This window comes from Rhodnius prolixus, unplaced genomic scaffold (genome assembly GCF_049639745.1).
Source record: "Rhodnius prolixus isolate KJV_2025 unplaced genomic scaffold, Rpr scaffold_18, whole genome shotgun sequence".
Lineage (NCBI taxonomy): Eukaryota > Metazoa > Arthropoda > Insecta > Hemiptera > Reduviidae > Rhodnius > Rhodnius prolixus.
In genome coordinates, this window is record NW_027411636.1 from 1,266,397 (window position 1) to 1,279,895 (window position 13,499).

General features: G+C 34.4%; 1 protein-coding gene across 2 annotated transcripts; it reads left to right on the forward strand.

Annotated features, from left to right (window-relative positions):
• Nucleotides 1-1,057: 1,057 nt before the first annotated feature.
• On the forward strand, nucleotides 1,058-12,869 carry mor (SWI/SNF- related protein mor). 2 transcript variants are annotated; one of them, XM_074143895.1, is made up of 15 exons: nucleotides 1,058-1,450; nucleotides 1,588-1,707; nucleotides 2,490-2,603; nucleotides 5,481-5,649; nucleotides 6,102-6,301; nucleotides 6,472-6,570; nucleotides 6,650-6,759; nucleotides 6,897-7,021; nucleotides 7,114-7,244; nucleotides 8,331-8,657; nucleotides 9,181-9,485; nucleotides 9,795-10,015; nucleotides 10,112-10,266; nucleotides 10,696-10,791; nucleotides 11,669-12,869. In XM_074143895.1, the coding sequence occupies exons 1-15, from the start codon at nucleotides 1,334-1,336 to the stop codon at nucleotides 12,464-12,466; spliced, it is 3,087 nt and encodes a 1,028-aa protein (XP_073999996.1). In that variant the 5' UTR covers nucleotides 1,058-1,333; the 3' UTR covers nucleotides 12,467-12,869. The 2 variants fall into 2 exon arrangements, with proteins under 2 accessions (XP_073999996.1, XP_073999997.1); XM_074143896.1 differs by having other exon boundaries at nucleotides 2,490-2,594.
• The last annotated feature ends 630 nt before the right edge of the window (nucleotides 12,870-13,499 follow it).

Below are 13,499 nucleotides of genomic sequence, written 5' to 3' on the forward strand. Positions count from 1 at the left end.
GTAGAAACACTTAAATGTGGTCATTCTAGCTTTAATTGCAAGATTTTTTCACAAATTTGGATGTTATATTCCCCAAATTAGGGTCATTTAATATCTGCGTTTCTACTCTGTTATGTTTATCTGATGTATGAACGTAGAAATGCTACATTCTATCTTCTATTTCCACATTTTTCCACTGTTTTTATAGTATTATGTTCAATTTAATGCAGCTTAATGGTATATTATATCTCTTATGTATAAGATAAATCTGGTTTTGAAAGAGAATGCTTTTTGGAGCTGATGATTCTAACTTTAATTTTTTCATTTTTGCTTTTGTTTTTCTATTTCCAAATTAGGTATGCGTAAAAAGTTTATTTTAACAATAACATGTCAATCGAAAGAAAATTAGTAACAAGTAAATTTGCATTAAAATTTTTTATTTTATTTTTGGGTGTGGTAAAAGCTCTTTATTTCATTTTTTTTTTTCCGCTGTAGTTTGAGCTTACAAACTATTAAGGGATATTATTTTTTTTCATTTTTATAAATTAATTTTTTAATTTCGGGAACCGATTCTTGAATTTCTATAACATTGGTTAGTTTAATGATATTTTAATTCAAATTTGACATGTATTTTTTTTTTAAATTACCTAGAATTATTTTTCACTTTCAACTATCGAATGATATAATCGATATTGGTCCTTTATTATATCCCAAAAAGTTTTAATTATATGCTCAGTTCACGTTATTGTTTTGGGTGGGCTGTTAGAATTTTTTGAAATCTACATTTGTAGTATTATAGGGCAATTTTCTTTTTCTTTTGTTTTAATGTAAATCGATTATTTGCAAATCGAACATCTCATTACCTAATGTAGATGGCGTGTAAGTGTTGCGTTAGAAATATTGAACCTTTATTATTGATATATTTTACTCGTTAATTTATTTTTTCAATTAGTCCTATTTTTTGTTTGACTTATTTTTAAAAGCAATATTTACAATTGTTTTAATGTATCTAATAATTATTTTACAGGAATGATTAGAATCTTCATTTTATAAGAAGTGGGTATTTTAGGTATCAACCATATAAAGAAGGCTTTGCCTTGGTTATATTTTTGTGTGAGTTGAAACCTCTTAATTTACATTTACAAAAATTGTTTTATTGGACGGTTGTGCGGTAGTGTGAGCTGATAAATTAATAAGTGAAATTATTTAATTTTAATGTTTTATAAATTTACTTTTCTAGTTTTGTGAACAAATACTTGAATTTTAATAATATTGGTTAGTTTCGTAGGTTAAGTTTACCGGGTCAGACATTTTTGTGTTTCCTCTTTGCGTTGTTGTTTATATTCATCGTAAAATGTTAGCATTTGGTCCCAAAAAGGATGGTGGGCCAAACGTTAAGTTTTTTGAATCACCAGAAACATTAGCACTATTTGATGGAATTAAGAATTGGTTACAGAAAAACTGTAAAAAGGTAAGGGAAACTTTAACTTGTGAGTTACAGAGCCTTTATACAGTTATGTTAAGTACATTACAATACATATTATTCATGCGTACAGTTTTGTAAAGTTTGGTAATAATTTGTTTTTAAAATTTAATATTAAATTGCAGTGGATACAAACCGATCCACCAACTAGCAAAGGACTCTCAGCGTTAGTTATACAGCTAATACAATTTCAAGAAGACAACTTTGGTAAAAATGTCACTAAACCTCCTCTTACCAGACTTCCGGTAAGTATTATATAAGAACTATAAATTATTGAGTGAGTTTAAAAAAAAAAAAATAGAAAGCCCTAATTTTGGAAGTAGATTTATATTGGTGTTGAATATAACTCATATTGGTCTGCGTGTGATCTGTTAAACAACAAATGGTGAACATTTTAGTCTATTTAAATGTAATACCAAACACTCAACATAATTTTAAACAACTTTTTAAAGTTTCATAATGGTTATCACAGGAAATTATTATAAACAACGCGAATGTAATGATTTGTAAACTTTTAAAAAATATTGTTTTTATTCTATATTACTTACAGCGTTCAAAATTATGTTTATTTAAGTTAAAATAAAAGTGACAATTCAGAGCAAGAAACTATTGCAACTGTCCGCAATGATATTATTAAATGTGCGGAATTGGCAAATCTCTTAATTTAAGTACTTCTTTTGTTATTTCTTTTATTTCTGCTCAGTAAGTTATAACAAGATGCATGTTTCTATCTTGAGTTATTGCGAGGAATATCCATTTCAAGGGTGAAAGATTTGGACATACGATCCATTTTGGTCGTTTACAGCTGAAGGCATTACTTTAAAACTAGCGGACTAATATAATTCAGCCGTCTTAAATAGCTATCTTCAATCTTAATATAGCGATCTATCGACTAAACTTACACATACATTGCCGACTACTTTTTTGCGACCAACATTGATAACTAAGAGATCTTTTAGGTTAAAGTTGTGAGACTATTGCAGTTATGCCTTCTTCTTGGAAGATAATAGTTTTTTCTAATTTTCAGATGCGGTGCTTCTTGGACTTCAAGCCCGGCGGCGCTTTGTGTCATATTCTTGCTACAGTATACAAATATAAAAGCGAACAGGGCTGGAGACGGTTCGACTTTCAGGTCAGTAAGGTATGGGCGTGTCACCACACACTAACTAATCTAATATTGTCTTTTTTGTTTGTTTTGCACGCTTTTCCACCGCTTATATGTATGTTTTTTTTAAATTTGTACGAGTTGCTTTTGTTGTGCGAATTTAAGTTTGATTTTATTTGGGTTTTTAAGGAAAATAGGTTAGTGATTTGTATGTTAATGTTAACAGGTTAGTGTATGTACAAAACAAAATCAAAAAATCCTTAAATTAGGAAAAGCCGATGAAAAAGTTTTGAGAAAACCTACTCGCCTGGTGTATCTACAAGGGTGCGGTGGTTTCCTAACTTAACTTTATCTTGGAGGCCTCGTTTCAATTTTCTGTTTGATTCGTTTTTGAGAAAACTGGACAGTCTTTCAATACTGGTATTGATGTTGGCCTAAACCTTGAATCTGATGCGTTTATTTATCCCCCACACAAAATTAAGTAAAATCCAATTCCTTTAAGGTTGGCTTTACGTCCAACTGTCTCTGTAGGAAGTTCTGGACGGAGGCAGATAGCTATCATTCTTTTTTTGGCCTTGACCAGGCACTCGTACTGATCCTAGTCAACATACGCGACACTTCACTGCAAGACCAGTGTTTTCTGCGCTGCAAAAAGGATTCTTTGTAATGATTTCCTATTCAAGATTAAAACAATAACTTGTGAATATTATGCAGGTTTTCTGGACAAATTGGCAGAGAAAAATTACAGTGAGAAGTTTGAATTGGAAAGGAAAACGAATCTTTCATCTAAAGTGGATTCACTGTTTTAGTTTTGAGCTCAGACTAGTAAATAGGATATCTCCAGTTCGAGTCTTTTGAAGAATGGCGATAGAAAAATATGACCTTCCGCCCAATCTCCTAATCCATAATACCTAATTTGGTAGTTAGAGGGATTTGTAGTACAAATTGTAGGAATATTTGTACTATTTATTAGATTTAACACCCACTGACCTCCATTTTTCTCAAAATTTAAAGAAATTTGTGGTTGGAAAACATTGTAAGTCAACTGGATGAGATTGTAGCAGCCGAAAAAGGATATTTTGTAAACTTTCCAGAATATTTTGCAGTCTTTAAGGATGGAATAATCTGTTTGTTGGAAAAACGTTATTCAACTGGAAAAAATAAGTAAATAAATAAATATCACAGTCATTACATTGGCCAGGGAAAGTACTTGTCACTTTGTTACTTCGTAATTATTGTTTGTGAGCATGTTGTGTGTTTTATTAATACATTAACAATTTGTTTGTGCTGTTCTTGTGTTTCCGTTTTTTGGAAGGTTTTTTAATATATTTAAAAAATCCTTCTGGGTATATTTAATTAGTCATAAGGAAAGAATAGTTAAAGCAGAACCTAAAGATGGTTTACCAAATTTCTATAGCAGGAAGCAATACATTTTTAGTGTCATAACCATTACAGGTTACTTCTGAAGACTTCCAATAATCTAAAAATAAAAAAATCGAGAGTGTGGTAATAGATTTCACCTAAAACTGTTTTGGTGGGAAATTATTTATTTATGTATGTGGATGTAGAAGGCCATGGGTGCATGATACTTAGAACGAGAGTTATTCAAATCAAATTTACTTAGTGGAAGTATTCTGATTATCTTAAATATAACATTTTGAACTTTTAAAGAAAAATTATGGTTTGAGGAAATAAAATATAATTTGGAAACAATAGCGCGTCCATTTCTTAAAATTTTCTTGAAAGTGTGCGTTTTTGTTTTAAACTTACTGATTTTCCGTTTTTTTGTCGGTCTTCAATGCGAAGTTCAATGATTACACCAAGTTTATGTAGAGAATTCTACCTCTAATTATTAAGTTTCTGTTCCCAATTACACTAAACTTTAGAAGTGTAGGTAAAGAGTATTACCTACACTTCTAAAGTCCAGAAACCCATTTACGAACGGCAGTCATAAAAGCTTATTGTGCTGATTCCTTGTAATTCCGGTAGGAAGAAATCGTGTTGTTTTTGTGGTGCCCAAAGTTTTCCCCACAATCGATTTAGTGTATCATCTTCTCTGGGCCACCATCTAGTGTATAATCCCTCAATCAGCTTTATCCTGTTGATTGTCCTTAAAAGACTTGATTAAGATCATTTGAGGATCCTTTAAGCAATCCTTAAGAACCCCCAAAGGATTTCAAATTAAAATGCACTGTGCGTGTTTATTCTTAGTTTGACAAAATTGTAAATAAAATTTGTAACCATTTTTGAGAAATCCATGAAAACTTAAAAACAAAATTAAATAAAACTCTCTTCAGGTTGTCAGATTTTGGCCAGAATCTCAAGTTTGAGTTCCCGCTTTTATTTTAAGTTTAACGCGACGACCACTACTTCCTATATATATATTTGTTTCATGAGAAAAATTATAAATTTTGGATGCTTGCAAATTGGTGAAAACCAAGTACCATACATCTAAAAAATAAAAATTAATAAAAAAATATTTATTTTTAAGGTCTATAAAATAAAAAAGTGGTTGGATCCGCAGTGTTGTATCTTTGACTTTATACCCATAGTTCCCATGTTTTTCTTATTTTTGTCCAGCTTCTGATTTCAATCCTTCATCGAAGGTCGAATCGAAAGTTTGGATAAAATCAAGTTGTGACTAAAACTGGTAATATTTCAGCCACTGCTGAGTCTATTCACTGGAGAGTCATTAATGTGAATATTAAAAGTGAAGCGTTATAAGTGCAAGTCAAAACTTTTCTAAAAAACCAAACAATTGAATCAAGCTCTAATAATGGATGCAAATAAAAAATAAACTAAAAAAAAAAAAACAGAAATAAGAAAGACATGAAACAAAAACGGTGGATTTCTAAATAAATGGAGAAAAAAGAACACAGATATGCTGTGAGTGTTATTGATATGTTATTCCAGAGCCCTTCACGGATGGACCGTAATGTTGAGATGTTTATGGCGGTGGAAAGGGCATTGATTCAGGCAAAATGTCTAACTCTGCCAGTAGTGTACATCAGACCTGATGTTGACAAGCCGACTGTCGCCAAAGTTAAGGATATTGTCAAAAGACATCAGGGTACAATTGTTGGTAAGTAGAGGTTTTTGTCTGTCTGTCTGTGTGTGTGTACTCGCGTTTTTCGTGTAATTTTTGTAGACTTATCTAAATAATGTGAAGAGAAACTGCCAAAATATCATCCTCGGACAGTTTTTTCATAAATTTAATGAGACATTTCGGATCACCCAAAAGGCGAGCGTTGAAACCGCAAGGTTAAGAAATCACTTCTATACTATTTTGAAAATCGCATTGTCCTGAGTATAGAGTGCTGTAGTCCACAAGATATGTTATATTAAATATTTACCAACACATGTTTACATGATTGAGGATGGATTCTAAGAGATTCGAAATGTCTCAGTTAAATATTCTGAAAAACTGAAAGGCAGATTTTTGGCTCATTTTTTTCCTGCTAATGTACCATTTCTGTTCTGTTATGTGAGCTTCATGATGGAAACATTTTTCTGAAAATATCCTCTTGTTACTAGAAAATGAAGAACAAGCTACACATATCCTCTATCCAGTGGTAGATCCTCTTGATGAAGAATTTGCTAGGCCAACTTTAAAACGTGACAGAATGACATTGCTACATTGGTACTATTTCCCCGATTCCCATGATTCTTGGGTATCTATTGATTTACCAGTCGATCCTCCGGATTCCCCACCGCCTCACAGTCTTCCTTGGAGGGTAAATAAAAATACTGCATTTTTTTTTTTCGAAGTTGTATTTATTAAAAATTTAGGCTAAACTTCAGATCACAACCAGTACTGTTAAGGGTGGTGTTATCCGTGTGCCTTTATATGTATTACTCCATTATTTTATCAAAAGTCTGTATTATTGTGTTTTCTTGTGAACAGGTATCAGCGTCCTGGGTCCTAGAACTGGAGCGCATGAATGAGTGGATGAATGAAGAAGATTACGAAGTAGACGAGGCTGGAAAGAAAAAAGTGCACAGGGTAGATATAGTTGGACCTTATTTTATTGCACCTATGTATTTAAATAAACAGTTTCTACATTACTGGCTTTCAATTACAGCTACGACTGTCCGTCGACGATCTAATGGCTCAGACAGATCCGACTATTAAGAAGAAACAGAAACGGAAACGTTCACCGTCACCGCCTCCTAAATTAAACAAACGGAAGAGGTAAATTCTTTAAAATCTGTATAAAATCTTCTTCAGGTGGTATTAATCCTCTTGATAAGCTGTAATTGATGGTTTGCTACAAAACCAGTTTTAACAAGAAATAAATTTATTTGAAAAGATATGTATATATATTACAGCGGTCGTGGACCGGCGATTGGACCGAAGAAGATCAAAAGTGAAGAGGAAGAGAATGATCTGACAAGAGACATGGAGGAGCCTACTCCTGAGCCCAATATACAGGAAGTTCCTATACCTAAACCTGGTTTGTACAGTAATATAATCATACATTTCACTATTCTGTTCTACATATACAAAATTACAATCTTGCCGCACGTTTGTAATCTTTGATTTCAGGAGTTACACCAAATAAAAAAGACAGCGAAAATCAGCCAGTAAAAAGTGGTACGATGATGGATTTAGATGAAGAAGCCGCGGATAGAGGGGAAGATAGTCAGATGGGAAAAGTTTCTGACACAAATACACAGGTAATTATCTTGCCGGAGTTTCTGAGTTTAAATCAGGAAAGAGGGTTTTTTTCTTTTCCTCTAAGGAGTCTCTGTTATTCAATCTATAACGAGAGGATACTGTCCGGAGGTAGAGGAAGCTTTGCTCATTAATGATGCTCCCTGTTTATGTTCCTGATTAATTAAAAGTTAATGCTTTACTAAGGCGACCTCTATTGAAGCCCCCGTTAAAGTTCCGTCATGGTATCGGATTTCTAAATCAAGATTTTGGAACATCGCACACTTTTACGAAACATGATGCAATAGAATAGAAAGAAGTCTTCAACATGTTTCTTGTCTATTCGGTCAAAACCGGCCAATTTCTTTGTACAGAATTCAATGAAATCTATACCAAATTGTAGAGAATAGTTAGCTCTATAACTGGTGGAAATCACAATGTTCCAGTGATAATAGTTATGGAGATATAGAAGGTTAAAGTTTAGAGGTTTTCAAAATCCTTCAACCTTCATAGCTTCATATCTCTTTTCCTATTGTTCAGAATTGTTCGTCATGGTATCGGATTTCTAAATCAACATTTTGGAGCAACGCACACTTTTACGAATCATGATGTAATGGAGTAGAAGCCTTTCAACATTTTTCTTGTCTATTCTGTCAAAACCGGCCAAACCTCCAGGTGAGTCAAACAGCTACAGCCACACCTGCTAAATTGTCAGAATTGTAGACAATGCAACCTAGGCGTTCAAACGACGCAAACTACCTGTACGACATTGATGGAGATCGACGCTTTTCGATACTGTATGGCCTACTGACGTGTTCTGCACATTGATAGGAGTTTCATTTTTACTCTTTCTAACTCGTATCTTAGCAAGTTTCTAGTTATTTTATTTCGGCGATCTCTCAACCTCCCTACGCACAAACAACTGGAGGTCGTTAGGGCCACTGCTGTACCTTATTTACTTAAAAAATAGTCAACCTTCTCTCATTGACGCCATTTATTGCATTGAAAACTTCTTGGCAATAAATTTGGATACATCCCATTCAAAACTGCTCTATTTTTTTTACAATTGCTGTTACAAGAATGTTAATAATCAACTTATTCTATTACAGGACATCGCAATAAAGGAAGATGGACAAGAAGACAATGTTACGGAGCAGACACACCATATAATTGTGCCTTCGTATTCTGCATGGTTTGATTACAACTCTATACATTCTATAGAGAAAAGAGCTTTACCAGAATTTTTCAATGGCAAAAATAAATCAAAAACACCAGAAATCTATGTGGCATATAGAAATTTTATGATAGACACCTACCGATTGAATCCAACAGAATATCTGACGAGTACAGCATCCAGAAGGAATCTAGCTGGTGACGTGTGCGCCATCATGAGGGTGCACGCTTTCTTAGAACAGTGGGGACTCATCAATTATCAGGTAAAATTATCGAGATCAAACAGTTCTAGAGTGTTCACTCACTCGACTAACGTTTCTACTTTATTTTTTATACATTTCTTTAACTTTAAATCAACGTACAAAATTCCTTAATCGAAAACACTAATTTCTCTCTTCTGAGATTTCCTTGAAGAATCCTAGGATATTCTCTTACTTATATAACCAACTTCTAGATCTAAAACATTCATTTAACCAGGAAAATTCATCTTAGAACTCTCCCAGGAGAGCGATGGGACAAGGCTTCCCTTTGAAGTCCCATTTCAGCGCAAATTTTATTTTTATAAATATTTATTTCTCTCAAGTGCGTGGACACTTACTTGTAGCATTCTATAATAATAGAATCAGTGCCGACCATTTTGGCGATCTCTTGTAAACTAATGAATGCTTAACTAGTCTAGATTTCATTGGCCACACCCCATTTTTACAAAGCCCCAGTAATACTTCTTTTTTTTCTCATCTTTGTCCAAAAATTTCTAATTATAAAATTGTGGCGGTAAATTTACAGGTTGATGCAGACAGTAGACCTACACCTATGGGACCTCCGCCGACATCACACTTCCATGTGCTTGCCGACACACCATCTGGATTGATGCCAGTAAATCCGCCAAAAACCCAACAACAATCCGCTGCGAAAACCTTGCTGGACATGGACAGCAGAAAGACGGATACACCGTCTCAACAGCAAGCTCAGCCTCAAACTCAGCCACAGCAACCTCAACCGCAACAACAACAAACGCAGCAACAGCAACCGCCGCAAGTTAAAAAGGATCCTGATACTCCTGGCATGAATTTTGGTTTGAAGTTGGATCAGTAAGTTCTCTTTTTTTCTGAATTTGAAGTTAACTTCTTGAGCTTTGAAGATACTTATAAGTGCCTATTACTGCCCAGGACTGATACGAAAAATTGCTTGAGTTATTGTAACTGTTCCTTCTCTAGCCAAGTCTCTTTTCTTCTCTGTTAATTATTAGTTTTCTATTTAAGCAGTGGCTCCGAAGTTAAATCCAGTTACAGGAAATCGGGAAAACCGAATGCGAACTATGTTTTTTATCCCCTTCGTTATGTACTTTGAAATGTAAATTGGTTTTTACAGTAACAAAAACTTGTATTTATTTAACTTAGGTACGCACGAAAGCCAGCAGCTTTGAAAAACAAACAAGCAGCTTCTGTAACTCGAGACTGGACTGAACAGGAGACATTGCTTCTGTTGGAAGCGCTGGAATTGTATAAAGATGACTGGAACAAAGTATGCGAACATGTGGGCTCTAGGACGCAAGATGAATGTATACTACATTTCTTGAGGCTCCCCATCGAGGATCCGTATCTAGAAGATCACGAAGCAGGTAAAGGGAGGACTACTTTCTATAAGTTGATGGAATAACGAAGAAAATATATATCAACATATTGTTCGATATTATTTTTCATATTTTCTAATGTAGGAGGAGCTTTAGGACCTTTGGCGTATCAACCAATACCATTTTCAAAAGCTGGAAATCCAATCATGTCAACTGTGGCTTTCCTAGCTTCAGTTGTTGATCCCAGAGTGGCGGCTTCCGCTGCAAAAGCAGCTATGGTTGAATTCGCTAATATAAGGGTAATTATTTTAGGATTTATCAGATTTTTTCTTATTATTCATCCACTTCCCGAAGGATTCTGGAAGAAACTAATTTTGTAGAAAGTGAAATTTGTTATCATTTTTCATATTAGTTTCATATAAGTTTGATATTTGAGTCAGCAGAGGCCTATAATTGGAGGGTAATGATGTGACGATTTTGAAACAAAGTATCGCGATTAAATTTGAAGAAGTTAATCACTAAGGCTGTTAGTTGACACTTACTTAGAGATTTATTTTGCCCTTTTGAGGCTTATTCTACTTCTACAGGGAATTTGAAGTGATAAAACACTTTTTGTTAGCCACCTCTGATACCATGCGAAAAGATATTTTAAATTGGAGGAGCATTGGATTGCATTTAATCATAATTATTTAATGTCTTGAACTCTTCTTTATGATTTTCAATTTTAGGATGAAGTGCCCGCAGCATTGTTGGACGCGCATATTAAACATGTTGAAGCTTCCACCGCTGATGGAAAATATGATCCTTCTGCAGGTTTAGTTCAGGTAAATATTTTTTGGATTGGTTGGCAGCGTTTGGTTAATATCCAATGGTACAGTTGAAACTGTTGGATTTTATCCACTAAAAGCATATTTATGTTCGTTGATTAGGATCGGTTTATATTTTTTAAACATCTCAGGAGTTGCAGTAATCTTTCTGGTCAGGATCAGAGACAGGTCAAACACACTGATAAATTTGATAAGAATTGAAAAAATTAATTAAATACATTCATCTCTTTGTATCCTAATTCGGACGTGGCTCTTTTCTTTTTGGCATTTCAATGCTTGTACTAAGTTATGAATTTCGTCGGTCAGTAAACAAACTTTTATTATGAAGATCATGATCAAAACGCCACAATAGCAGTGCGGTTGCCTCTTAGTCAACGTTTAATCCAATCCCAGGTCATTTTTAAACAGTCTCCATCAAGAGACTTTCTAAGGTGACCAATTCGAGAGAAATGGTACTACATCTTTTAAGATAGGAGTGATGTTCTTTGAAAGAAAGGTCTTAGCTGTACCTGCAAATGATGAGATAAACAAAAACCCAGAGCTAATAACCTAAGGATGAAGTACTCCAAAAATCTGAAGAAGCGGAATAATCCGTCTTGAGAAGTGCTTTTTCGCAAGACTGAATCCTATGAGAAGAGAAGATTCCATAAGACACTTGGAAAGGAAGTTGTTCCTTTCTTATGTGTACGTTGGATCTTTCGTTATTGAATTAAATGTTAATAAATTATTTACTTACTGTACAATCTCCCTGAGAGGAGATGCTTAATTAATCGTTTGAAGCAGCAGTTTGATGGAAAGATCAGGTGGAACCCACTTGTTTGCAGACTTCTCCAAAAAGCAAGTTTTGCTAATAAAATATAATCCTCTATTTCAGAGTGGCATAGCTGGTACCCAGCCAGAGAAAGAAGAAAGCGAAGACAAAGAGAAGAAGGAAGTTGGCAGCGAAGGTGAAGGCAGTACTGGAGACAGCGCGGTCAAGACTGAAGCGGCCGCTGCTGCACCTGGAAGCACGGCTGGTGGCCCAAGCAGTACAGAAGTCAAAAATGAAGACATGGGACCACAGCAAAGCAACAATACATCTTCTACAGGTGCCGCTGCGGTCACCAAGACAGAAGGCAGTGAGCCTATGGAAACTGAGGATGCTGGTAAGAAGGAAGAGGCGCCCGAAGATGCAGAACGAGAGCGAGTGGTGAAAGATGCTCAGCTGCAGTCTGCAGCCGCGGCAGCTTTAGCAGCTGCAGCTGTAAAGGCTAAACATTTAGCTGCAGTTGAAGAGAGGAAAATCAAATCATTAGTTGCGTTACTGGTGGAAACACAGATGAAAAAATTAGAGATCAAATTAAGACATTTTGAAGAATTGGAAACTACAATGGAAAAAGAGCGTGAAGGATTGGAATATCAGCGGCAACAGTTGATCGCTGAAAGGCAACAGTTTCATTTGGAACAGTTAAAAGCGGCAGAATTCAGGGCTAGACAGGAAGCGCATAGGAGACTGGCCGCTGAACAGGCGACAGCAATACCGCCTGCATCGCCCCAACAACAACAACAGCAACAGCCTCAACAGACGTTACCTACGCAACAACAACCGTCGCAACAACCGCAGCCTCAGCAACAGCAAATTCCACCCTCGCAATTGCCTCCACCTCCACCTCCTTCGGCTACTGTACAGTGAAACTTCTAAACTGAACCTTCTTTTTCCTTTTAATATAAACATATATATATATATATTTATATCCACATTTATTCTAACGCCAGTGTACACGTTGGATAAGAAATGTTTCGTGTAAGAACACACACAAAAAAAAAGAATTATTTTATATTTCCAACTTTTAATTGTTTTTATATTTCCGATAAATGATACGTCAACATTCGATCATTGTTTTATGTATAATTTTTTAATTTTAAATTAAATTTAAAAAACAAAATTGAAAATTCAAAGTGTGCATTTGTATGCTTAATTTACTGAGTTTACATTATGAAAAGTATTAAAGCACATGTTAGTACAAACAGTAGTTACAGCCAAAAATGGAACTGATGGAGATCTTTTTATAAAAATTAAAAACAAAAGTCATTCATTCTTAGTTTTCTCTTCAAATTGTTTCCTTTTCCTTAATCTGATAAGATTTTTTCTTTCTGAGTAGCCTGTGAGAAATTGTCTTTAAATTGAGAAGTTTTACTATACTTATGACGAACCTTCTCTGAATATCCCTATCTTCCGTGGGAACGACATTTTAAAACTGTTTTTTTTTAATTGTGTTTGTATACTGGGTAGTCAAATATATTGTGAAGGTGTCAATTCAAAGCGTCATAAACTTTCATGCAAGGGATACCGTACTAAAAACACCCTACCACTTCTATAATTAAAAATATGATCAAATTCACTTCACCAAACTGATTCATTAATCTCTGTTGACGGACAAAATCAGCGATCTTCTAAAAGTACTTAAAAAATTTAAGAAAATTACTCAAGAACATTAATTAGAGATTGCTGCAAAAGAATTCAAGTGTTTCATAACAAATCTATTAAATTCAGAAAATATCATCTATTATATAAAATGTTTTGTATTTTTACAACACATTTTTTTCCAGGAAATTTGTTCTGGAAAAGGAGGAAAAAAACTGATGTTAAATTTTCTTCTCTTTCCCTTTCTTTTTCTCTAAACACTTCTCAACCGCCACATAATATTTAGATATGTATAAACTAT

Excerpts from the sequence above, each read along its gene's own strand:
- mor (XM_074143895.1), top strand. The coding sequence starts at position 1,334 with ATGTTAGCATTTGGTCCCAAAAAGGATGGTGGGCCAAACGTTAAGTTT. Across the intron at positions 1,708-2,489 it reads CTCCTCTTACCAGACTTCCG|ATGCGGTGCTTCTTGGACTT; the intron begins GTAAGTATTATA and ends TCTAATTTTCAG. Across the intron at positions 10,016-10,111 it reads TCTAGAAGATCACGAAGCAG|GAGGAGCTTTAGGACCTTTG; the intron begins GTAAAGGGAGGA and ends TTTCTAATGTAG.